This window comes from Herpailurus yagouaroundi, unplaced genomic scaffold (genome assembly GCF_014898765.1).
Source record: "Herpailurus yagouaroundi ecotype Mexico unplaced genomic scaffold, PumYag 141, whole genome shotgun sequence".
NCBI lineage: Eukaryota > Metazoa > Chordata > Mammalia > Carnivora > Felidae > Herpailurus > Herpailurus yagouaroundi.
The window spans coordinates 39514340-39538472 of NW_024412396.1; the positions used below are offsets into that span (position 1 = coordinate 39514340).

Below are 24133 nucleotides of genomic sequence, written 5' to 3' on the forward strand. Positions count from 1 at the left end.
TATGTATGAGGGCTTCACCCTCATGACCTCATGCCCTGCCAAAGGACCCACCTCCAAATACCATCACTATGGGGTTTAGAACAACAGCCTCTATGGTTTCTTATTAACTAACATAAAAATTCATAGTTTCTTATTTCAACAGCAATTTTATTTCATTTTTTAACTTCTAACTTTGTTTTGCCTGTCACAACAAAGTTTATTATGAAAATAGGCTGGTATGGATAAGGACAGAGCAACAGCAATTTTAACCATGGATAGATCAAAGAATGAGGACTTTTAATAAATTATTCCTGTGCATATGATTTCACATATGCAAAATATATAGTAATAATATAGTTCATTTAAACACGTCCTCATAAATGGAAGCTAGTATAATAAAGTTTAACTTTTTATTATTTTAAATAATGCTGTAGGGTGGAAAAGAGTTTTCATAAATATGAGAGAGTAAGGTTTACAGTAACGTACAGAGAACTCTTAGAAATTAGTGAGTAAACCACTGAGATCCAAGTGGATATTTGTACACAGGAAACAAATTGGCAATTGTGAAAAAAAAGAGACATAGTTGAACCTCATGAGTAGTCAAAGGAAACCAAAGCTACTCCAAAATACCTCTGTTGGCCTTTTGATAGTCAATGAGATGTCTGCTCTTTATGTTGCTGGTCAGAGAGCATATTGACACTACTCTTTTGGAAAACATTTTGACAGTATTATTCAAGATCCTTGAAAATACGCCTCCCATTTGACCAAATATTTTACTTATAGGATTAATCTTAAATATGGAAGATTCTTAATACCAAAGACATTCCTTGCAGCACTTTAAAATGTACTAATTTCCTTCTTTCTTCACTGGCCAAACCATAACCCCCTCCACTCCAATGACTGACTTGCCTCAGAAGCTGGAAATCCAGCAAAATTGGTTTTATTTGCAAATAAGAGTATCATGTGGCTTTGAGGTTTTGTTTTTTTTTCCCCCAACGTTTATTTATTTTTGGGACAGAGAGAGACAGAGCATGAACGGGGGAGGGGCAGAGAGAGAGGGAGACACAGAATCGGAAACAGGCTCCAGGCTCTGAGCCATCAGCCCAGAGCCCGACGCGGGGCTCGAACTCACGGACCGCAAGATCGTGACCTGGCTGAAGTCGGACGCTTAACCGACTGCGCCACCCAGGCGCCCTGTGGCTTTGAGGTTTTAAGTAACACTGCTACCACTACTAAAAATGATAACGGTGATGATAGTAAAAGCTTCGACCATTGATGGCTTGGCCATCATGTGCCAAGTTCTTCACACATTATTGTATGGTTTCATTCCCAAATAATCCTTCAAGGGTTAAGTATTAACCCTGTTATATTGATGAGAAAACCAAGGTTTAGAGAATTTTAGAAGTAACTGTAGGGTTTGTAATGTTATTAACACGGTGTTAAGAATGAAGAACAAAGGAATTCCTCACCCTGCCCTGTCAGTTTTCCTGATTTCTTGTGGGATTGTCAAAGGAGATACATACTCAAAAAATAAGAACAAATGGTATTGCTTTATTATAAGTTGCGTGAGTGCCCAATACCCCAGCAGGTTCTCTGGGAAGATGTGGTTCAAGCATCAGGCCAGCCTAAATGCTTACAAGGCCTTTTTCTCCTCCAGATCGAAATCCAAGTCTTAGAATCTTATCACAGAGTAGCTCAGATATGGATACAGGGACCTGGGTTCTTCATCTTATGTGAAGATAGGTTCATAATGCTGGTCTCAAGGATCTTACCTGTTAAATGATAAGAAGCAGAAAAAAGAACCATATCCACATATTGTATTTCTCAGGCACGCTGATCCTGCTTACCAGTAACGTCTAATTTATGTCTTGGAATTTGGACAGATTAGCATCTTCCTCTGTAACCAAGGCAAAAAGTGAGGATAGAGGTTAAGTGACTTTCCCAAGATTATATGGCTGATAAATGGCATAATCATGATTTAATCCCAGAGCTGTGTGACTACAAAGTCATGTTTCAATCATCATAATATTGCCTTCTCTGTAAATGTTTGAAATACATATATGGCGGAAATAAAAATTAACTTTGCGTTGTCTCTTCCCCCTTTCTCATCTGTAGAGGTTTGGTCACAAAGGCATTTTTTTTTTTTAATTTTTTTTTTTCAACGTTTATTTATTTTTGGGACAGAGAGAGACAGAGCATGAACGGGGGAGGGGCAGAGAGAGAGGGAGACACAGAATCGGAAACAGGCTCCAGGCTCTGAGCCATCAGCCCAGAGCCCGACGCGGGGCTCGAACTCCCAGACCGCGAGATCGTGACCTGGCTGAAGTCGGACGCTTAACCGACTGCGCCACCCAGGCGCCCCCACAAAGGCATTTTAAAAATTAATAAAATCACGAATTCCCTTTATGAAATATATAAGAGTCTAAGCATTTATTATTATATTGAGAATCTTTTCGTATGGTGTCTGGCATATGAGCAGTTTACATATTTGCTGGAATAATACGTTACTTTGTGATGTAAAATTATATTTTGTGGTGAATTACATACCGTCTTCAGAAACAATCCATTTCTGTAGTATGTATTTGTAGTGTGATGCTTTGCACCAGTGGCTGAAATATGATATCACTGAGAACTTTTGTCTTTCAAACCATAGAAACCTGGATGTTTATCTAGGATATGGGGCCAGATTTCCACTCTCTTTAATGAAAGACAGAAGTGCAAGAGGAAGACTAAGGGCTAGAATGTCAGGGGACCATTCAAGTTTGGGAAAAGACAGAGTGAGCCTACTTTCCTTTATTCTACCCTTTCAGTGTATTGTGGAACAAAACCCACAGTCCCTGTCAGTGCTAAAGATACCCTCTCCTGCTTTTTCTTTTTTCTTCACCCGGTGGCGGCATATGTCAATGTAACAACAGAGGTCTTTGAATGTATTGAAAATTACGCCATATAATTGAACAAATTCTTTTTCCATTTGATTGAACAAAAATGTATTATGCCCATTGCAGAGGCTTGTGCCAGGAGGAAAAACACTGGAGTTTGCAATCAGCTTTGAAGATGTATCATTCAGCATCCAGTCAGGAGACAGAAACCCCCCCCCCCAAGTAATTTATTTTCTAGTTTAGAATTTTTATTCAGTTATTATTATTATTATTTTATCTTTCTTTTTCTTTCTATAATTTATTTATTTTTTATAATTTACATCCAAGTTAGTTAGCAAATAGTGCAACAATGATTTCAGGAGTAGATACCTTAATGCCCCTTGCCCATTTAGCCCTTCCCCCCCCCCCCACAACCCCTCCAGTAACCCTGTGTTTGTTCTCCATATTTAAGACTCTCTTATGTTTCGTCCCCCTCCCTGTTTTTATATTCTTTTTGCTTCCCTTCCCTTATGTTCGTCTGTTTTCTATCTTCAAGTCCTCATATGAGTGAAGTCATATGATATTTGTCTTTCTCTAATTTCCCTTAGCATAATACCCTCTAGTTCCATCCACGTAGTTGCAAATGGCAAGATTTCATTCTTTTTGATCGCTGAGTAATACTCCTCAGTTTTTATTATTTTAATTAAATTTTTATTTTGAGATAATTATAGATTCACATGCGGTTGTAAGAAATTATACAGAGAAATCCTGAGTACCCTTTACTGTAAGTTTCCCCAATGTTAAATCTTATAAAACGACGTAGTACAATATTGCAGTCAGGACACTGCCATTGATACAGTCAAGATCAAGAATGCTTCCATCACCACGAGGATCCCTCATGCTGTCCTTTTATAGCCCTACCCTTTTTCCTCCTGTACATACACATACAGTATGTAACTTGGGAATTGGCTATTTCACACTCAGCATAATTCTCTGGAGATTCACTCAGATTCTTGCATGTGTTGGTAGTTTGTTCCCTTTTCTTGCTGTGTAGTTTTCCATGGTATGGATGTAACCACAGTTTGTTCCATTACTCGCCGCTGAAGGGCATCTGGGTTGTTTATAATTTCGGGCTATTGCAAGTAAAGCTGCTATAAACACATTCATATAGGGGTCTTTATGTGAATGTAAGTTTTTATTTCTCAGGGTTAACTGTGTAGGAGTGCAGTTGCTGGCCTGTATGTTAATCGTGTATTTAGTTTTTAGAGAAACTGCCCAACTACTCCCACCAGCATTGTGGAATGATCCAGTTTCTCTGCATCGTTGCCAGCATTAGATGCTGTCTCAATTTTTTTTTTTTTTAACTCATGCTGATAGGTATGTAGTGGTATCACATTATGGTTTTAATTTGCATCTTCCTAATTGCTAATGGTATTGATAATCTTTTCTCGTGCTTGTTGGCCATCTTGTATGTCATCTTGGGGGAATTATCTCTTCATATCTTTTGCTTATTTACACTAATTAGATTTGTTTTGTTTTGTTACTGTTGCGTTTTGAGCATTCTTCTTCTGTTCTAGATACTAACCCTTTGTTAGGCGATTTGCAAATACTTTCTCCTAAACTAGAGCTTGTCTTTTCATCCTCATAACAGGGTCTTTTGCAAAGCAAAAGGTTTTCATTTCAGTAAAGTACTATTTATCGTTTTCTGCTTTCATGCATTGTACTTTTGGTGTTAAAATCTAAGAGTCTTCGTGTAGCTCAAGATCCTGAAGATTTTCTCATATTTTTTTTCCTAGAAGTTTTATAGTGTTATGATTTACACTTAAGCCCGTCATCCATTTAGAGTAAGTTTCTATATAAGGTATGAGACTTAGGTCTATAGATGTCTAGTTGCTCCAGTGCCATATATTGAAAAGGCTCTCTTTCCTCCATTGAATTGCTTTTGCACTTTGTCAGAAATCAGTTGGGCAAACTCTTTGGGTCCCCTTCCAGTTCACTGTTCTTTTCCATTGATCTATGTGTCTATCTCTTTGCCAAGACCACATTATCTTTATTACTGTACCTCTATGATAAGTCTTAAAATCAGGTAGACCGATTCTTCCTACTTTCTTCTTCTTTTTCAAATGTTTTAGGTCTTCTAGTTTGTTCAGCATGCCATATAAATTTTATCTATCTATCTATCTGTCTAAGGGAAAAAGAAAATTCAGGGAACTTACCACCAAATTGGTGTTCAGGAGCTGGTCTTGAACTCTCCACTTCTTGAACTCTCCACTTTTCATTCTTACTAAGTTTGTTTCTTATATGATATCCAGGGATTTTAGTTGTACTTAATGGGAAGAATAGGGAAAATTATGTCTACTCCATATTTCCAGAAATGGAAGTCCCCTGCAGTGTATACTTTTTTAGGTGTTTGCCTATGAGAAATCTATTTTCAAATTTTATATTGTTGTTAAAAATGCTCAGGTAAGACTGGAAAGCTGAGTGAAACATTACATTCATCAACACTCAAATTTTATTTTGTAGTTTAAGACCATTGGCCTTTTGATAATACAGTATTTTACCTTCCATGTTAGAAATGATATTGGGGGGTTAACAAATGGTGCTGGGAGAACTGGACAGAAACATACAGAAGGTGGAAACTAGACCACTTTCTCACACCATTCACAAAAATAAACTCAAAATGGATAGAGGACCTGAATGTGAGACAGGAAACCATCAAAACCCTAGAGGAGAAAGCAAGAAAAGACCTCTCTGACCTCAGCCACAGTAATTTCTTACTTGACACATCCCCAAAGGCAAGGGAATTAAAAGCAAAAATGAACTATTGGGACCTCATGAAGATAAAAAGCTTCTGCACAGCAAAGGAAACAACCAACAAAACTAAAAGGCAACCAACGGAATGGGAAAAGATATTTGCAAATGACATATCGGACAAAGGGCTAGTATCCAAAATCTATAAAGAGCTCACCAAACTCCACACCCGAAAAACAAATAATCCAGTGAAGAAATGGGCAGAAAACATGAATAGACACTTCTCTAAAGAAGACGTCCGGATGGCCAACAGGCACATGAAAAGATGCTCAACGTTGCTCCTCATCAGGGAAATACAAATCAGAACCACACTCAGATATCACCTCACGCCAGTCAGAGTGGCCAAAATGAACAAATCAGGAGACTATAGATGCTGGAGAAACGGGAACCCTCTCGCACTGTTGGTGGGAATGCAAATTGGTGCAGCCACTCTGGAAAACAGTGTTGGAGGTTCCTCAAAAAATTAAAAATAGACCTACCCTATGACCAGCAGTAGCACTGCTAGGAATTTACCCAAGGGATACAGGAGTACTGATGCATAGGGGCACTTGTACCCCAATGGTGATAGCAGCACTCTCAACAATAGCCAAATTATGGAAAGAGCCTAAATGTCCATCAACTGATGAATGGATAAAGAAATTGTGGTTTATACACACAATGGAGTACTACGTGGCAATGAGAAAGAATGAAATATGGCCCTTCGTAGCAAAGTGGATGGAACTGGAGAGTGTGATGCTAAGTGAAATAAGCCATACAGAGAAAGACAGATACCATATGGTTTCACTCTTATGTGGATCCTGAGAAACTTAACAGAAACCCATGGGGGAGGGGAAGGAGAAAAAAAAAAAAAGAGGTTAGAGTGGGAGAGAGCCAAAGCATAAGAGACTCTTAAAACCTGAGAACAAACTGAGGGCTGATGGGGGGTGGGAGGGAGGGGAAGGTGGGTGATGGGTATTGAGGAGGGCACCTTTTGGGATGAGCACTGGGTGTTGTATGGAAACCAATTTGACAATAAATTTCATATATTGAAAAAAATGATATTGGGGGGCACCTGGGTGGCTCAATCAGTTAGGTGTCCAACTCTTGATCTCGGCTCATGTCATGATCTGACAATTCATGGGTTCAAGCCCCCACCTCGGGCTCTGTACTGATGTTGCAGAGACTGTTTGGGATTCTTTCTCTTCTTCTCTCTGACCCTCCCCGGCTTGTTCTCTCTCTTTCTCTCTCTCTCAAATAAAGAAAGAAAGCGAGAAATGATGTAGTAAAGATATATTAGAGTTCTGTTTTATTCAGATGAGCATGGTTCTTCAACTTCCACAGATGATTACTGTTAGAGGAATCTAGGAACTGCCTTTTTTTATACTATTGAATGAAGGTTTTTGTTCTGTTTTGTTTTTTTGTAGACTGTTATTTCACCTGGACAGGAAACATGGCTTTAGATTGTTACAATTATTTCATCATGCAGCGTGGGAAGAAATTTTGGTGTAGGGTGGCTGGTAAATGAGATGGTTAGGATTCTAAAAACTTTTTATTGAGAAAGTGGGAAAATAACAGCCTGCTTTAGAAAAGATAAATACTTTAATATGTACTTTGTTATTAAAGTACATATTAAATTATTAAAAGTACATATTAAAGTATTAATATAAAGTATTAATACGGAGTATCCTCTGTTATGATGTTGTGGATTTTTTTTTTTTAAGTTTATTTATCTATTTGAGGTGAGGGGAGGAGAGGCAGAGAGAGAGGGGGAGAGAGAATCCTAAGTAGCCTCTGCATTGTCAGCACAGAGCCCAATGCAGGGCTCAAACTCACAAACTGCAAGAGATTCTGCCATGAGCCAAAACCAGGAGTCCAATGTTTAACCAACTGAGCCACCAGGTGTCCCTATATTGTTTTTAAGCTGAATAGCCAATAATAGAATTTTGGTTCTTACTAATTTTTCCATGTAAATCTATCAAAAATGTGTTAACCTAACTTTTTTTACAGATTGAAATTGTCAAAGAAGAATTTAATGAACATTTAGAAGTTGTAGACAAGATTAACCAGGTCTGTAGAAACCTACAATTTCATCTCAATAAAATGAGAAGTTTTGAAGAGCCTCCTTTTGAGAAAGAAGCTAATATTATTGTGGATAGATGGCTTGATGTGAGTGACAATTTAATTCATTAACTATCCTCTTTGATAACAAATCGATCTTCTCTGTTGTATCTTTAGTATTTTTATCTAATTACAAAGTTCAAAAGGGTTCATTGTAAAAATGTTCAAATAATATAAAATTTATGACTTAGAATTATTAATTTTACCTGCAGAGTTAGACCCTACTAACAAATGGGTCTATACACGCAGATATAAAAGCACATACACAACTTACCTAAAATAAAGTAGTTAATATATTAACCATTCATGCAGGATATTCATGCTCAACTATGTATTTAATACAGTTTTGGTTGAGTAATACTTATATTGTTATGAATTACAAATTAAGAATTTGTGTTATATTTTCATCTGAGTTTTTAAAAACACCTTTAATTTATTGCGTGTTAGAAATTAGGAAGACGATCGCTTTCAGTTGCCTGTAAGTGGCAGCAAAGTTGGTTTTTTTTTTTTTTTTGTGGAAGAAAGAACTATGTTATGTGTTAAAGCACATTTTTTTTGTTGTTGATAAATAAAGCAAATTATTCAACAAGCAAAGGCAAATTTTTATTTTAAAATAATGTGTGACTGAAACAATGGTTTTCATACTTTTTTTTTTATACCACTAAATGTGTTATTTCTGTTTTTTAATTATGGCAGATAAATGAAAAAACCGAAGACTACTATGAAAATCTTGGTCGAGCTCTAGCTTTATGGGACAAGCTTTTTAACTTAAAAAATGTCATTGATGAGTGGACTGAAAAGGTCCTTCGAAAAGTGGAATTACATCAACTGACTGAAGAAGAAAGAGAAAAGCTGAAGGTAATTGAACAGATAAGATGTATGCTCTTTTTGTACACAGTTGGCATTGAATATTGAGCTTGCTTTCTTGAAGCAGCATAGAGAAATCACCAAGAAATGTTTTATTTCTTTCATTATCCCTTGAGTGGGACCGGAATTCTCTTGTTTCCTTTGATATGTAGGAAGATGTTAGCAGGTATTATTAATCTGGGGTTCACAGACACCCGAGTGGTTAGTGGATAAAATGACCTTATATGGGGAAAATTGCATCTTTACCTTGCATCTAACCAAAATATAATGTGTTTCAGTTATGAATATAGTCAACAAACATAGCAGGATGAACGTTGTATGTGACTTTGTTATCAAGAAAGTCACAGGTATTTGGGGGTCATTATCTAGTTGTAACTGTTACCCTTTTCACTACTTCGAAATTATGGCCGTTAGTAGACTCACTGCTAGATCTTATTATTTAAGGTATTAATATAGAAACATACATATTACTATAGCACAAGTTATTTTTAATACTTTGATAACTGTAAGTCAATATAATTGTTTTCCTTTATATTTCTACATAATTTATCTTTTGTTTTTAAAATATTATTATGCATTCAAAAATAAATAAGTAAATAAATAAATAATAAAATATTATTATGCAAAGGGTCCACAGGATTCACCAGGCTATCAGAAGCATTGTATGGTATAAGCAACATTAATAACTCCTGGAAGACACCCCACCAAATGCATAATTGTTCCCAAGTGGGAACCCCTGTCTCAGGGGTTGGCAGATTTTTTTTTAAGGGGCCAAATTGTAAATATTTTAAGCTTGTAGATCATTTGGTCACAGTTGTCACAATTGATTAATGCTGCTGTTGTAGCATAAAAGCACTCAGTCATAGACGGTACATAAATGCTTGAAAGTAACTGGGTTCCCATAAAACTTTATTTATAAAAACAGACTACCAGCCCTTAGACTATTAACCCCTGATCTAGATCATGATTATGAACCTTCATAATTTGAATCAAGCAGTCTCTCCCTCCGAAAGATTAGAAAAAAATACCAGACCGAGTATCAGAATCTTTATAGAGCTTCTTCTTCTTTTTTTTTTTTTTTTTATGAAATTTATTGTCAAATTGGTTTCCCTATAACACCCAGGGCTCATCCCAACAGGTGCCCTCCTCAACACCCATCACCCACCCACCCCTCCCTCCCACCCCCCATCAACCCTCAGTTTGTTGTCAGTTTTTAGGAGTCTCTTATGTTTTGGCTCCCTCCTTCTCTAGCCTTTTTTTTTTTTTCTTCCCCTCCCCCATGGTCTTCTGTTAAGTTTCTGAGAATCCACATTAAGAGTGAAAACATATGGTATCTGTCTTCAAAAAAGGCTAGTTTTTTAGTTTTTAAAAAACAGTAATCTCAGGTTTTGCCATTTGGAAAGAATTTGTCTATTTTAACACTAGGAAGAATTTTTTCTAATTGTTTATATATTATTCATTTGGATCATATAAAATCTCTACCTTTGTAGATCAGAAAACATTCAAATATTGGCAATTATATGTGGTCCAATGTAACAGAAAAATGTATGTATGTGCACATGAAGCCTTTACAATATGCCAGGTCTAATGCTTCCCGTCTCATTTTTTTCCCTCAAATCTTTGTTATTTTATTCATTCTTAAATTCACATATCCACTTTTATACACTTGGAAAAGGTTTCCAGAAAGTGTAGAGATTTACGAGTTTCCTGTGTATATGATGATAGAAATTATGATTTTCTAGGTGTAAATGAACAAGTTCCTTAAAAATGCCTTGAAATGCAGGTTGTTTAAAACTTTGAAGTTAAGGACTGTAAACTACCAGCCTGTGAGCCAAATTCTGCCAACAGTGTGTGTGTGTGTGTGTGTGTGTGTGTGTGTGTGTGTGTAGTGCTTGCACATGTGCACGTGCACATGCGGGCACAGTTTGTGTGTACAGATGTATGACATGTGATGCAGGCACTGCATTCTGATATAGCACAAGCCTGGCCCCTCTCTGTCGTCTTCTAGCTGGAATGCTTTGCTCAATTATAACATTTTCCTGACTCATAAAGCCACTTGGGTTTGTGACTCCCAGGACTCATTCAATAAACAAGGGATTTGGGGAAATCCAAAGTTTCTCTCGGTTTCTATATATTAATAATCATAATCATGAGTACCAGAAAATAAGGTATAAGATAAAAAGGTATTATCTACTAATATTATGTTTTAGGAAGAGTTACAAGTCCACGAACAAAAATCTTCAGAGTTTTCTAAAAGAGTGGCTAAAATACAGTTTCTCCTTCAAAGCAGCGAAACGCCTCTTGAATTGCAGGTAAGAGAATTTTTATTTAACAGTTGCAATCAAAGCACTCTGAAGTAACTAATGTCCATAAACCAGAATTCTAAATCTTAAACCTAAAGTAAAATTAGGGGGCGCCTGGGTGGCTCAGTCAGTTAAGCGTCCAACTTCGGCTCAGGTCATGATCTAATGGCTTGTGGGTTCAAGCCCTGGGTTGGGCTGTGTGCTGACCGCTCAGAGCCTGGAGCTGCTTCAGATCCTGTGTCTCCTTTGTCTCTGCCCCTCCCCCACTTGCACTCTGTCTCTCTGTCTCTCTCTCTCAAAAACAAATAAACATTAAAAAAATTTTTTTAAATAATTAAAATTAGGATCATTATTTAGTTCATCTTTATTCAATTCCTATATTAAGTCCAACTGAATTTTTAATACTTGGCATAGTTCATTATGTTTGTTTAGAGTAAGTATATATTTTTTTATTGTTTTATTAACTTACTTCCAGGCCTCTTGTGTGGAGCTGGAGATGTTGTCATGCTTCTGTTTGAAGGAAAGGGTTTCCTCTTGAGTGTCCTTTGGCCATAAGAAGGAGAATATGACTCGTGTGATTCTATGTTTATTAATGGCTAGATGGAGGAAGCAGGGAGATGGACCAAAGTGTGATTTTCTGTTGTGTGAAGAGATTTGTTACAATATTTATTTAGGTAGAGCATATGGTGGCTGAGTATGAGCTCTGGAGTCAGACTTTCTGGGTGAGGTCCCAGCTCTGTCATCAGCTAGCTTTATGATCTTGGGCAAGTCAAGTTAGTTAACACTCTAAAGCCTGAATTTTGTCCATCAAGTGCTTACCACAATGCTGTTGTGTACATAATAAATGCTCAATAAATGCTGGCTATTTACTTTTCTGTAGTTTTTTAAATGTTTATTTATTTTTGAGAGAGAGAGAGTGAGACAGAGCATGAGCAGGGGAGGGGCAGAGAGAGAGGGAGACATAGAATCGGAAGCAGGTTCCAGTCTCTGAGCCGTCAGCACAGAGCCTGACGTGGGACCCGAACTACAAACCGTGAGATCATGACCTGAGCCGAAGTCAGACGCTCAACCTACTGAGTCATCCAGGCGTCCCAATTTTTCTGTATGTTTTCATACATTTTCAAATGAGTGCCATGAGATGGTACCTCAATTGTTATGCTAGATAAAACTTGCTTTGGGGGGGGGTTAGGATTTTCAAATTAGTTTATTTTTAAAGTTCATTTATTTATTTGAGAGACAGAGAGCAAGCGAGGGAGGGGCAGAGTGAGGGAGAGTGTATCCCCACTTGGGGCTTGAACTCATGAACCGTGAGATCATGACCTGAGCCGAAATCAAGAGTCAGACACTTAACCGACTGAGCCATCCAGGCACATTCCCGCCCCCCCCCCAACCCCCCCCCCCCCCCAGCCCACAAATTAGTTTTTTAGAACAAAGACAGAATGTCAATCTCAGTTTTTCATGTTATTCTTTTTGAAACAATTTAAATTGTATCAGTGATGTAGAACAATGAGGAATTAATTCAACATCTCAACTCATTCTCTAGCAATGCAGTTGTCTTAAAATCTAGTGAAATAAATTTGTTAATTTGACTTCATATATATCATGATTTCAGGTCATGGAGTCCTCTGTTTTAAACAAGATAGAAAATGTAAAAATGCATTTAACAGGAGAATCCACCTGCTCTGCGCTCAGTGGCCATACAGCTGAGCTAAGGGAGGATCTCGACCAAGCCAAGACTCAGATCGGAATGACTGAGTCCCTGTTAAAAGCCCTGTCTCCTTCTGACAGCTTAGAGATCTTTACTAAACTAGAGGTATGTCCCAGCTGCTTGTCTTCTGTGGTTCAGATTTATTTTCACGCTTATTTCTGATGACTTTGGCCTCTTGAAGTTAATGAAAAGTAGTAACTATTCAAAAAAATGAAAGTTGGGGGAAAAACCTCCGAAAAACGATTTGTGTTTATTTAGTTGAATTGCTTCGAGGGCAGTAATTATTTGATGTTAATTTGTGTTGCAGTATACATTTACCGGCTAAGATAAAGCGAATCCACTCAATAGAAAAATCATCTAGATTTTTACAAAAACAATGGAGATCTATTCTACTATGTATAAATTGAACGCATTTTGACATTTAATGGTTGTTTGTTTATGTATTTAGGAGATACAACAGCAAATCCTACAGCAAAAGCACAGTATGATGTTACTGGAGAATCAAATAGGTTGTCTGACTCCTGAACTCTCTGAATTAAAAAAGCAATATGAAAGTGTCAGTGATTTATTTAATACCAAAAAAAGTGTTTTGCAAGATCACTTTTCTAAGTTATTGAATGGTAAGTTATTGAATAGTGAGTTATTGAATGGTGAGCGCATTACTGTTTTTTCTGGGAATCTTGAAGTATGAATAAATATTGCGAACATGAAGGCTTATCTAAACTTCACTGAGAGATGGTTGCAGAGATTCTATTTAAGGAAAAGGATTTATTTATGTACTTATTTATTTAGGATTTACTCACATAAATCTTTTGGGGGAAACACTCACTGATCTATACGCCTATCATATGACATCTATTTCTTTCAAGTCCCAAATCTTTATTTCATGAAGGAAGGTCACCAACATCCTCACATTCGACCTGCTCACTGTGGTGAGTGAGTCTGGTGATGTGCCTGTGAGCATGCTGTCCCTACGAGTGTCTGTGGGGGTACTGTGTGATTGGAAAGGAGGTCGGGTATAGAAAATATACCATAATTACTTTTGAGAAATCTATTAACCTCAAAATTGGGCTTCAACTTATTACTACCTTACACAATGACTTGTTGTACCCATGTTATGTGAAGCGAGTTTCAAAGCCTCTCACTTTAACAAGGGGTCTAAAGTCTTCCTTGAATGGATATAGCTTCTTTTGTTTTTTCCTACAGATCAGTGCAAGAACTTTAATGACTGGTTTGGCAACATTAAAATGAACCTTAAGGAGTGTTTTGAATCATCAGAAACAAAAAAGAGTGTGGAGCAAAAGCTGCAAAAACTTTCTGTAAGATATATGTAAATTTTAATCAAAATTTATCAAAGCTAACATACTAGAGGCATAGAACTGTATTTAACTAGATAAAATAATAATTACTTTGACTTGCTCATTTCTCTACATAGAGATAATGTTTCCAAATAACCGACTTTTTCCCAAATTTTTGAAACTCCATATTTACGGGGTCAGGGTGCAAGGCACTTAAGCAATTTCTGTTTTCACACCTGTTCTAAGATGCTGTTTAACAGGGTGTACTGGTGAATCCGGTTTTGGTAAAATCATATTTCATACAAAATAAAGGCTTTGCCTAATGTGGACTAGGATGTCCCTTTACTTTTCCTTTTGTTTTTTAAGTGTTGGTTTTCCTTTTTTTTTTTTTTTGTATTTACTTATTTATTTTGGGGTTGGGAGAGAGAGAGAGAGACTCAGACTCTCAAGTAGGCTTCCCACTGTCAGCTCAAAGCCCAATGCCGCACTCAAACTCACAAACCGCAAGATCATGAGCCCAAATCAAGAGTCGAACGCTTAACCAACTGAGCCACCCAGGAGCCCCAAAGTCTCTTTACTTTCTTGAGAGAGGTCTCTTGACTTTCTGTTAAGTTTTTTCTGAGTAACATTTATTTTAACAGTCTCATTTGGACTTTCATGTAGCTGGTCGGAGGGTAGTGGAGGGCAGCTTGGAATAAAAGGTAATGTGCAAGCAAGCATTTAAAATGCATATGGCACCTTAAATCTTCATCACTTTAGGCTAGATTGTCTAGTACTTTTAGGGAGGGTTAGCCTTTTGTTTTTTAAGCACTATTTGTATGATTTTATTTATTTTTATTCTTTTAATTTAAATCCAAGTTAACTAACATATGGTATAATAATGATTTCAGGAGTAGGATTTAGTGATTCATCACTTAACTTATAACACCCTGTGCTCATCCCAACAAGTGTCCTCCTTGATGGCCCACCACCCATTTAGCCCATCCCCCCACACAACACCCCTCCAGCAACCTTCAGTTTGTTCTCTGTATTTAAGAGTCTCTTATGGTTTAACTCCCTGTTTTTATATTATTTTTCCTTCCCTTCCTTTATGTGCATCTGTTTTGTGTCTTAAATTCCACATATGAGTGAAATCGTATGATATTTGTCTTTCTCTGACTGAAGACTGTCTAGTACTGTAGTTTGATGATGAGTCATGCTCTCAAGCTTATGAGTGGCACTAAGTATTTCTTGTTTGATTCTTTACTTTGCTGATACTGTTCTTTATTGGTAGAATTGCCTTTCTTCTTTTTTAGTTTAAGTCCTGACTTTTTTGTCGTTGTTGTTGCCTTTAACTTTGTCTGTCGCATGGCCTTAACAAATGATGCTCAAACCTTGAAACACAAACATTGAAATAAAATTCTTATTTGGACAGAGTTAAATAGAGAATAGTCTGTGTAGTTTTACATGTTGATTACCCGAGGGGAGCAAGTATTTAGAAGCTGAGCAGAGTCGGGAAAGAAAAATGCAGCTTCCCCAGTCTTACTCCTACTGACTTTCATGAGCAAGCATTATTTTGCTTGATGTCATATCCAGCAAGTCAGATGCAGACACACATTCGACAACTAATGTAAATTATCTTTTGGTCATTTGCCATTGGCGCTAGCCATATCTCCGTAGCTTTTCTTTCGTATAGGATGTTAGAAAGGTGACATGTCTACGTACCAGCTTGGAAAAGTGCTACGGGGGGGTAGAGACCACACTTCAGCTTGCCAGTAGAGCATCACTGACTTTCTGTCTTCCTTAAGGATTTCTTAACTCTTGAAGGAAGAGGCAGTAAAACACAGCAGGTGGGAACTGTACTAAGTCATGTGAAGAAGCATCTGCCCAAAGCACATGTTAAGGAGCTTCACAGTTGGATTATAAATCAAGAAATTGAATTAGAAAAAATGGAGTCCATTTGCCAGGCACGAACAAAGGAGCTGAATGCCTGCTTGCAACAGCTACTAAGGTAGGAAGTAAAGATGATAGCTAAATAACATGTTTCTAATGATCTCTTTACACGTTTTGTGCATCAGTACAGCTAGCATGGGGATGTACAATACACACAAATTTCACAAATAAAATATACGTTTTCAAATCTAAGTTTGACCCTATGAAGATAGAAGTTGAGAGAATTCTTCAAATTATCTAATATGGCAGTAGTTCAGGGGAGAGTCCAAAAAATGTTTTGTTTCCTGTTCTTTGTGATATGTTTGCGTAGCTCGTTGCTTTATAGAATCCTACTATATATATTTTTTTAACATTTATTTATTTTTGAGACAGAGACAGAGCATGAACGGGAGAGGGTCAGAGAGGGAGGGAGACACAGAATCCGAAACAGGCTCCAGGCGCTGAGCTGTCAGCCCAGAGCCCGGCGCGGGGCTTGAACTCATGGACCACGAGATCATGACCTGAGCCGAAGTCGGACGTTCAACCGACTGAGCCACCCAGACTCCCCTATAGAATTCTATAATACAGGCTATTGTTGTTCAGATTTTAATGTTGCGAATTAATTCTTCACCAAAGAATAAAAAAAAATGTAGTAAAAGCCTGATTGGTTTACAAAATCCATGCCAACCTTCTCTTCATAGAAACACTTTTTTGCTTATTTTATATTCTAACGTATGTAATCTTCTGTTAGTCTCCAGGATGACCACAGAAATCTGAGCACATGGTTGACCAGTCAAGAAGAGAAATGGAAAGAACTGGAAAAACCAGGAGAGAAAACTGAGCTATTTTGCGAAGCTGTAGCTAGAAAAAGGTATAGCTAATCCTGTATGAATATATTTTCTGCCAACATGGTTTCTTACATGGTATTGTGGCTCCTCTAAACTTTCGATGATGTTTGGAATTTTCAGGGAACAATTTGAATCTATGGCCCAGCTGAACAATTCTTTGAAGGAATATGGGCTTACTGAAGAAGAAGAAATAATAATGGAATCAACACATTTGATTGATAGATACCAGACATTTTTGAGACAATTATGTGAAATTGATGAAGAGGATAAGTTACCTCCTACAGAGGACCAGAGCTTTAATGATCTTGCACATGATGTAATTCATTGGATAGCAGGGATTAAAGAGTCCCTTATGGTTTTGAATTCATCTGAAGGCAAAATGCCGCTTGAGGAAAGAATCCAAAAAATAAAGGTATAACTGTGGAAACTAAATTTCAGAGGTCAGAATGAACTCTAATTTTTAAAAGATTTACAGGAAAACTGCAAAGATTTGTTTCTTAATGGAAAATAGGATTACTGTGGAATGGCTGAGGGCATTCAGATGACTGAGCTTACAAGAGAGAAGAGCTGTGATGGATCTAAAATTATTTTAAGGCAGACAGAAGAGAGAAGGTGTATTCTCTCTTTCTAAGGGCAGTACGTATGGAGCTGTGGCAGGTGGGAGTTTGCTAGGATATAAAAAGAATTTATGTCAGTACAAACACATATCCGCAATGTCAAGGCGGGGCTGGAGAGGAACTCTTCTTCAGAGCAGATATGTATGGTTCAAAAGGTTATTAGATATCGAGTACATTGCGTAGTTTATAAAGGTTATGACATTCCGAGGGGGTTGCAGAGGGCAAGGAACTCCCAAGCTCCTCTAAGCCCACTTTTTATCTAAGGAGAGATTCAATAGGCTTTGGTAGTTACAAATGCAGGGGACAGGAGCCCATGGCTTAAAAGGAACCCAGAAGGATTGAAATCACAATCGAAGCATTATTACAGGGAGAAATGGTTCCGAATAGTGAGCTGTAAGAGTTGGTAAGGCTTACTGAAGTAATTGGAATCATTTGGGATTGTACGTGAAAGATTTTCCAGGGGAGGTGAATCTGGAGTAGTATTTCCAAGAAGGGAGGAAGATGATTGTTAGAGCAAAGGAGGGAAAGAGAAGACCAGGTAATGGGAATGAATTATGTTGTAGTGGAGAGACAAGAGTTGACATGGGGCACTGCTTTTTCCTGTGGGAAGCCCTAAGTCTCATTTTGGGTGTATAAAAATGTCTTGTTCAGGTTGTTTCCTTAAATAATTGAGTGGATAGAAAGAAGGATTTTCCAGGGTCTTTTGGGCATATAACTTATTTGAAGGCAGTTGAAAATCAAGAGGAGAGCAGGAATGCAGCAAGAGCAATCTGACAAATACTTACGGAGAACCGATTCTGTATAATGTAAGGAGGTATCATTATCTTTTGGGCAACGTAAAAAATGAAAAGGTATTTCTGAAATCTACTCTGCAATTGGAATCTACATAGAATGCTTATAAATAAAAAGGTATCATATGTACTTCCTCTAAGTAATGCAAATGAGATTCTAAGATCTTTATTTACTTCAGGAAATCATTTTACTAAAGCCTGAAGGGGACGCTAAAATACAGACCATCATGAGTCAGGCTGAGAGCAGCAAGGCTCCATTGGCTCCAAAGACCCTTACTGATATCAAGAACCAGTGGGACAACACACTCCATTTAGCCAACACGTATCTAAGGTAAAGGACATGCCTTCACTTTCACGCCTTTTCATTGCCCGGTGAAGCCATAACAAGTATGTTTTGTCTGCCTCCTGGGTTTGGATATAATATGTGTTGGAGAGAAAGGCAGTAATGTCAGGGGCATTCACAATGTCAGAGGCAGAAATGAAGATGAAGAGTTCTCGGGATCAGATAGGAAGCACATGCTGTCATAACTCTGTGACAGTGTTTACTTTGGCTGGTTCATCAACCCATGGAGCTCTCGGTAACAAATTAGCATTGTCTCCCATTCTACTTTCAACGCTCTGCTTCTTACCAAAACCCCCTTCCCCCAGACAATTTCAGAGTCAGCATGGTATTACTGTAGAATAATTATGCCTTTAAATATATATATTCCAAGAGAGTCTTAAGTGTGAAAACATTATAAATGTCCGAATTCAGTGGATGTAATTCTGATGAAAATTCTTAATTCATATCACATGTTAAATAATATGTTTACTCTTTAGTGGAGATGTGAATTTTAGATCTTTTCTAGGAAGACAAGCAGATCAAAACTAAATTTAAGCATAAACTAGTTAGTTGGTTAATATACTGAATGATTATTTGTTTCACTTATATGAGCAAAAAATATATAACAAAATTATATTTAAGCACAATAAAAACTGGAATGGTTTATTTCTTTTTTTAATATATGAAATTTATTGTCAAATTGGTTTCCATACAACACCCAGTGCTCATCCCAAAAGATCCCCTCTTCAATACCCGTCACCCACCCTCCCCTCCCCTCCTTCCCACCCCCCATCAGCCCTCAGTTTGTTCTCAGGTTTTAAGAGTCTCTTATGCTTTGGCTCTCTCCCACTCTAACCTCTTTTTTTTTTTTTTCCTTCCCCTCCCCCATGGGTTTCTGTTAAGTTTCTCAGGATCCACGTAAGAGTGAAACCATATGGTATCTGTCTTTCTCTGTATGGCTTATTTCACTTAGCATCACACTCTCCAGTTCCATCCACGTTGCTACAAAAGGCCATATTTCATTTTTTCTCATTGCCACGTAGTACTCCATTGTGTGTATAAACCACAATTTCTTTATCCATTCATCAGTTGATGGACATTTAGGCTCTTTCCATAATTTGGCTATTGTTGAGAGTGCTGCTATCACCATTGGGGTACAAGTGCCCCTATGCATCAGTACTCCTGTATCCCTTGGGTAAATTCCTAGCAGTGCTATTGCTGGGTCATAGGGTAGGTCCATTTTTAATTTTTTGAGGAACCTCCACACTGTTTTCCAGAGCGGCTGCAAAAACTGGAATGGTTTAGAATCTAAATTATTAAGTGTTTGTTCTCAGGTCAAATTATGTGACAAAAATCTATTTTTTTAGGAATGCTGCAAATAATTTCTGATTTGGTTTCTGAGCTAACCTTAGTGCTATTTGGAATGCTATATTGCCAAAAGAGTCATTGGGAATAATTTATATTAGTGTTATTTTAATGCTTTTTATTGTAATGTATGTTATACTATAATATGCAAAAAGCATTCCAATTTCCTAAGTGTCATTTCTAAAATATTTTGTACAACTTAGCCATCAAGAAAAGCTTCTACTAGAAGGAGAGAAGTATTTGCAAAGTAAGGAGGATCTGAGATTAATGCTCACAGAACTGAAAAAGAAACAAGAAGTCGGCTTTGCTCTGCAACACGGTTTGCAGGAGAAGAAAGCTCAGTTAAAAATTTATAAGAAATTCCTCCAGAAAGCGCAAGATTTGACATCCTTGCTAAAAGAGTTAAAATCTCAAGGAAGTTACCTCTTAGAATGCACTAAAAATCCCAACTTCAGTGAAGAGCCTTGGCTGGAGATAAAGCATCTACACGAAAGTCTTCTACAGCAACTACAGGTGAAATGGTCAAAATAAGTTTTTTAATGATTGTCATAATTATGCACAAGTATGTCATATTTGTATATGGAACCATTTTTTGTTCTTCTGGTAAATCAAAAACTTTTTTTTTTTTTAACGTTTATTATTTTTGGGACAGAGAGAGACAGAGCATGAACGGGGGAGGGGCAGAGAGAGAGGGAGACACAGAATCGGAAACAGGCTCCAGGCTCCGAGCCATCAGCCCAGAGCCGGACGCGGGGCTCGAACTCACGGACCGCAAGATCGTGACCTGGCTGAAGTCGGACGCTTAACCGACTGCGCCACCCAGGCGCCCCAAAAACTTTTAACATTTAATTTATCCTTTTTAGATACAAATACTGACTCTGTAAGGGTAGAGAGCTCAATCCAGTCAGTTTTGCTAGAGAAATCCAGTGGCCATTATTTGATTATTATGTTATTTTTTTCTCATCCAAGTTCCTATTTTCAAGGGCCAGAAGGGTTAAGATTTAAGTATCTCTCTGAAGGTGATGGTGTTGAAGTTATCCATGCATCCACCTATCCGTCCATTCATCCATCATCTATTCATTGGAATAGTGTACAGGTGACCCATGAACAAAGTGGGGGGCTAGGGATGCTGAGCCCCCCCCCCACAGTTGAATATTTGCGTATAACTTTTTACTCCCGCCAAACTTAACTGCTAATAGCCTACTGTTGACAGGAAGCCTTACAGATAACATAAACAGCTGATTAACACATATTTTGTATATGTATTATATATCTATATTAATATATGACATGTATATTATATACTACCTAAAACATATATTACTTATAGTAAGTTAGGGAAAAGAAAATGTTATTAAGAAAATCATAAGAGGAAATACATTTACAGTACTGTACAAGCTCTGTGATAAGTGGATCCATATAGTTCAAATTCATGTTGTTTAAGGTCAGCTATGTATTCATTATTCTGTATAAACCTTATCAGTTTCCCTCCCTTGAGTGGTCTGCAGTAAAAGAGTTAAGAGATAAATGTCAGCTTGTCACAAGGGAATGTATTCTCGTAAGAGAATTGTGTGTAATTCTTTGCATATGGGAAGTTAGATCAATATAAGGATTATGTGGGTAAGAAGTCTTGCTTATACAGATTGCAGGACGTGTGCAGGGGTAAAGAGATACCTACTTGGCTATAAATTATTTAGTTTAATAATTGCTACTTTTCTGATGAGGTGTGGCCGCCTTATTTTTTTATTCCAGGAAGCAGACCTGAAGATGAGTTTGTTCTCGAGTTAGGATTCCTTTTTCCTAAGACACAATGTTGGACTTGAATTCTTAGGAAAGGAATCTGAGGTTAGGCTGATCTCATATAGTCTCATTTACAACTGTGGGTATTTGATTTTACTAAGAAGGATAATTAAGGGAGCTGCTTTATTATGGATGTTTGTGATTTGATGATATAATTTGAAGCCTTTACATTTTGTAAACCTCTTGAGAAGTAAATTGTCCTTAGGAATGAAAGGAAGGCCACGAAGCATGTGATTTCAATAAGCCATTTGTGGGGGGTGGGGAGGAGGAGATTTTACATGGAAATATCTCAAATACTAAAACTTTACTTAAGAACTCTGGACAATTTATATGGCCCTATTGCTGTTTCCAGATGAAACTTCATAAAGCAAGTGTGTATGAACAATTTAATTATTTTCTGAGGGAGGAAATTCAGAGACATAATTGGTGAATTGTCAGTGGTTTTATTTTTAGGGTTCCGTGCAAAAATTGGAAGGTCACGTTCAAGAACACCACTCATACCAGGTTTGCGTCGCAGACCTGAATACTACATTGGACAATCTCTCCAAGGAACTTGCCAGTTTTTCTGATAAGCCTTTGGATCAAATAGCAACTGAGGAAAAACTGCAGACACTGCAGGTATTAAACAGTGTCCAGACACGATGGACATGAAAACAAAATCAATATTAATTACGATGAACAAATCAGTGTCTTTGGTCAGAAATCCAGTTGTTATTCAGATAATTAAAAGTAATAAATTAAAGTTCTGGCCAGTCATAGAAAATGGGGATGTTCTTCTTTTTTTTTTTTTTTTTTTTAATATTTTGTTTATTTTTGATAGAGAAAGACAGAGCACAAGCGGGGGAGGGGCAGAGAGAGAAGGAGACACAGAATCCGAAGCAGGCTCCAGGCTCCGAGCCATCAGCACAGAGCCCAATGCGGGGCTCAAACTCACAAGTTGCGAGATTATGACTTAAGCCGAAGTCGGATGCTCAATTGACTGAGCCACCCAGGCGCCCCCGGGATGTTCTTCTTTAGTGACCAAATCCATTTATAATTTGACTTAAACATTTCCCCGCACTCTGGAGCCTCAGAGACAGTTCCACCCGTGACCAGTCTGTACCTCCCGGAGATCTTTGTTTTAGAGCCCGCATGTGACCCCAGCAGATACTGACTAGTCAAAGGATGCGTAGTATGCAGCAAGACCAGGAGGGAAATGCTTCAGTTTCGCATTCTTTATCAGGGGCAGATGGGAGTTACAGAATTTGTGCCTTATTAACCTATATACTCACACTGTAAATTAGAGCAGTCTCCAGATGTAAGGCTTCCAAAATCCCCTCCCAAAGTCCAACAGCACCTAGCCTCATACAGTGAGGATCACACGTGCTTTACCCACGTCCTCAAAACATGTTCCTTGGATTCTCACTCTCTGCTTTGCCAACAAGCAGGCCTGCGAGGTGACTTCTAGAAGAAAACAAAGTAAAGCGGCTCTTTCTTTAACAGCTCCTTAACTGGAGATTTCATGGGGTGAGTCTCAGAACAGCGCTGGTGGCCTGAGTGTCGGAATTCCTCATCTCTTTCTTTCAGGGATCTGGGAATCACACAAGCCTTCTCCTCCATGGCCTGATAGTGTGACAGGGCTGCTTCCCTTTTTAACAAATATATGTCATACTTAACAAATATATGTCAGGCTCCTGCTACAAAATTAACATAGAACCTCTGATACAGACAGAAGGAATCTCAGAGGCCATCAAGTTCAGACCCCACACTTTACACGTGATAAGCTGGGTTCTGGAGAGATGAGGGACTTCCAGGGTCATCAGGTTAAATGACAGAGTAGGGGCTACAATTCAGGTCTTCTGACCCCAGTGGACAAACTCCACTGGGATATCGTGCAGTTATCTGTGGTTCAGCAGGTCCAGAAAATAACGCAGCAACTTTCCTTTCTCTGTCTCCCAGCTCCCAACCAATAGGCCTGCTTTTTCTTCCGTATTCTCTGACTGTGAATATTTCTCCCATCTCTCCAAGGTTCAAGTCAGAATCCTGGTTATCCACGCTTTCCCAGATCCCTCAATCTAGTCAGACACCAAATGTTGTCTCTTTCATCTCTGGAATATCTGTAAAGTTTGTTACTTCCCCAAGACCCCCGTTATTGCCTCCTTAGGGCAGACCCTCAGCAAACAGACCCCTGCATTCGACTTGTGGGTGGGCTCTCTGCCTGCACTTGTCACCCTCTCTATTGCAACATCCCCTTGGCCGCGCCAGATCTTTCTAAAATGCAATCTGGACCTGTGTGTATTTGTTAGCATAGATCTTTTCACATTCTAATACAATTGTCTGTTTACTTCTGTGTCTCTCACTAGATTATAGGAACCTGATGGGACTGAATTTTACTCATCTATGCAACTTCAAAACCTATCATGATAGGGGCGCCTGGCTGGCTTGGTTGGTAGAGTGTGCAACTCTTGATCTCAGGGTTGTGAGTTCGAGCCCCACATTGAGTGTAGACATTACTTAAAACATAAAGGACAATTTTTAAAAAGCCTACCATGATAGGCTGGTTGAATGAATGAATGAAT

The 24133-nt window shown here is 38.1% G+C and overlaps 1 protein-coding gene across 9 annotated transcripts in view; it reads left to right on the forward strand.

The window, feature by feature from the left end:
- The window catches only part of SYNE2 (spectrin repeat containing nuclear envelope protein 2), a 342419-nt gene that overhangs the window by 148437 nt on the left and 169849 nt on the right, over nucleotides 1–24133 (forward strand). For all 9 annotated transcript variants that reach the window (XM_040477361.1, XM_040477354.1, XM_040477357.1 and 6 more), the window contains exons 33-44: nucleotides 7635–7793; nucleotides 8442–8603; nucleotides 10823–10924; nucleotides 12528–12728; nucleotides 13072–13243; nucleotides 13830–13942; nucleotides 15709–15911; nucleotides 16584–16703; nucleotides 16801–17092; nucleotides 18268–18419; nucleotides 19979–20288; nucleotides 22029–22193. In XM_040477361.1, the coding sequence (XP_040333295.1) occupies nucleotides 7635–7793; nucleotides 8442–8603; nucleotides 10823–10924; nucleotides 12528–12728; nucleotides 13072–13243; nucleotides 13830–13942; nucleotides 15709–15911; nucleotides 16584–16703; nucleotides 16801–17092; nucleotides 18268–18419; nucleotides 19979–20288; nucleotides 22029–22193 (2151 nt within the window). The remainder of the gene's footprint in view (nucleotides 1–7634; nucleotides 7794–8441; nucleotides 8604–10822; nucleotides 10925–12527; nucleotides 12729–13071; nucleotides 13244–13829; nucleotides 13943–15708; nucleotides 15912–16583; nucleotides 16704–16800; nucleotides 17093–18267; nucleotides 18420–19978; nucleotides 20289–22028; nucleotides 22194–24133) is intronic.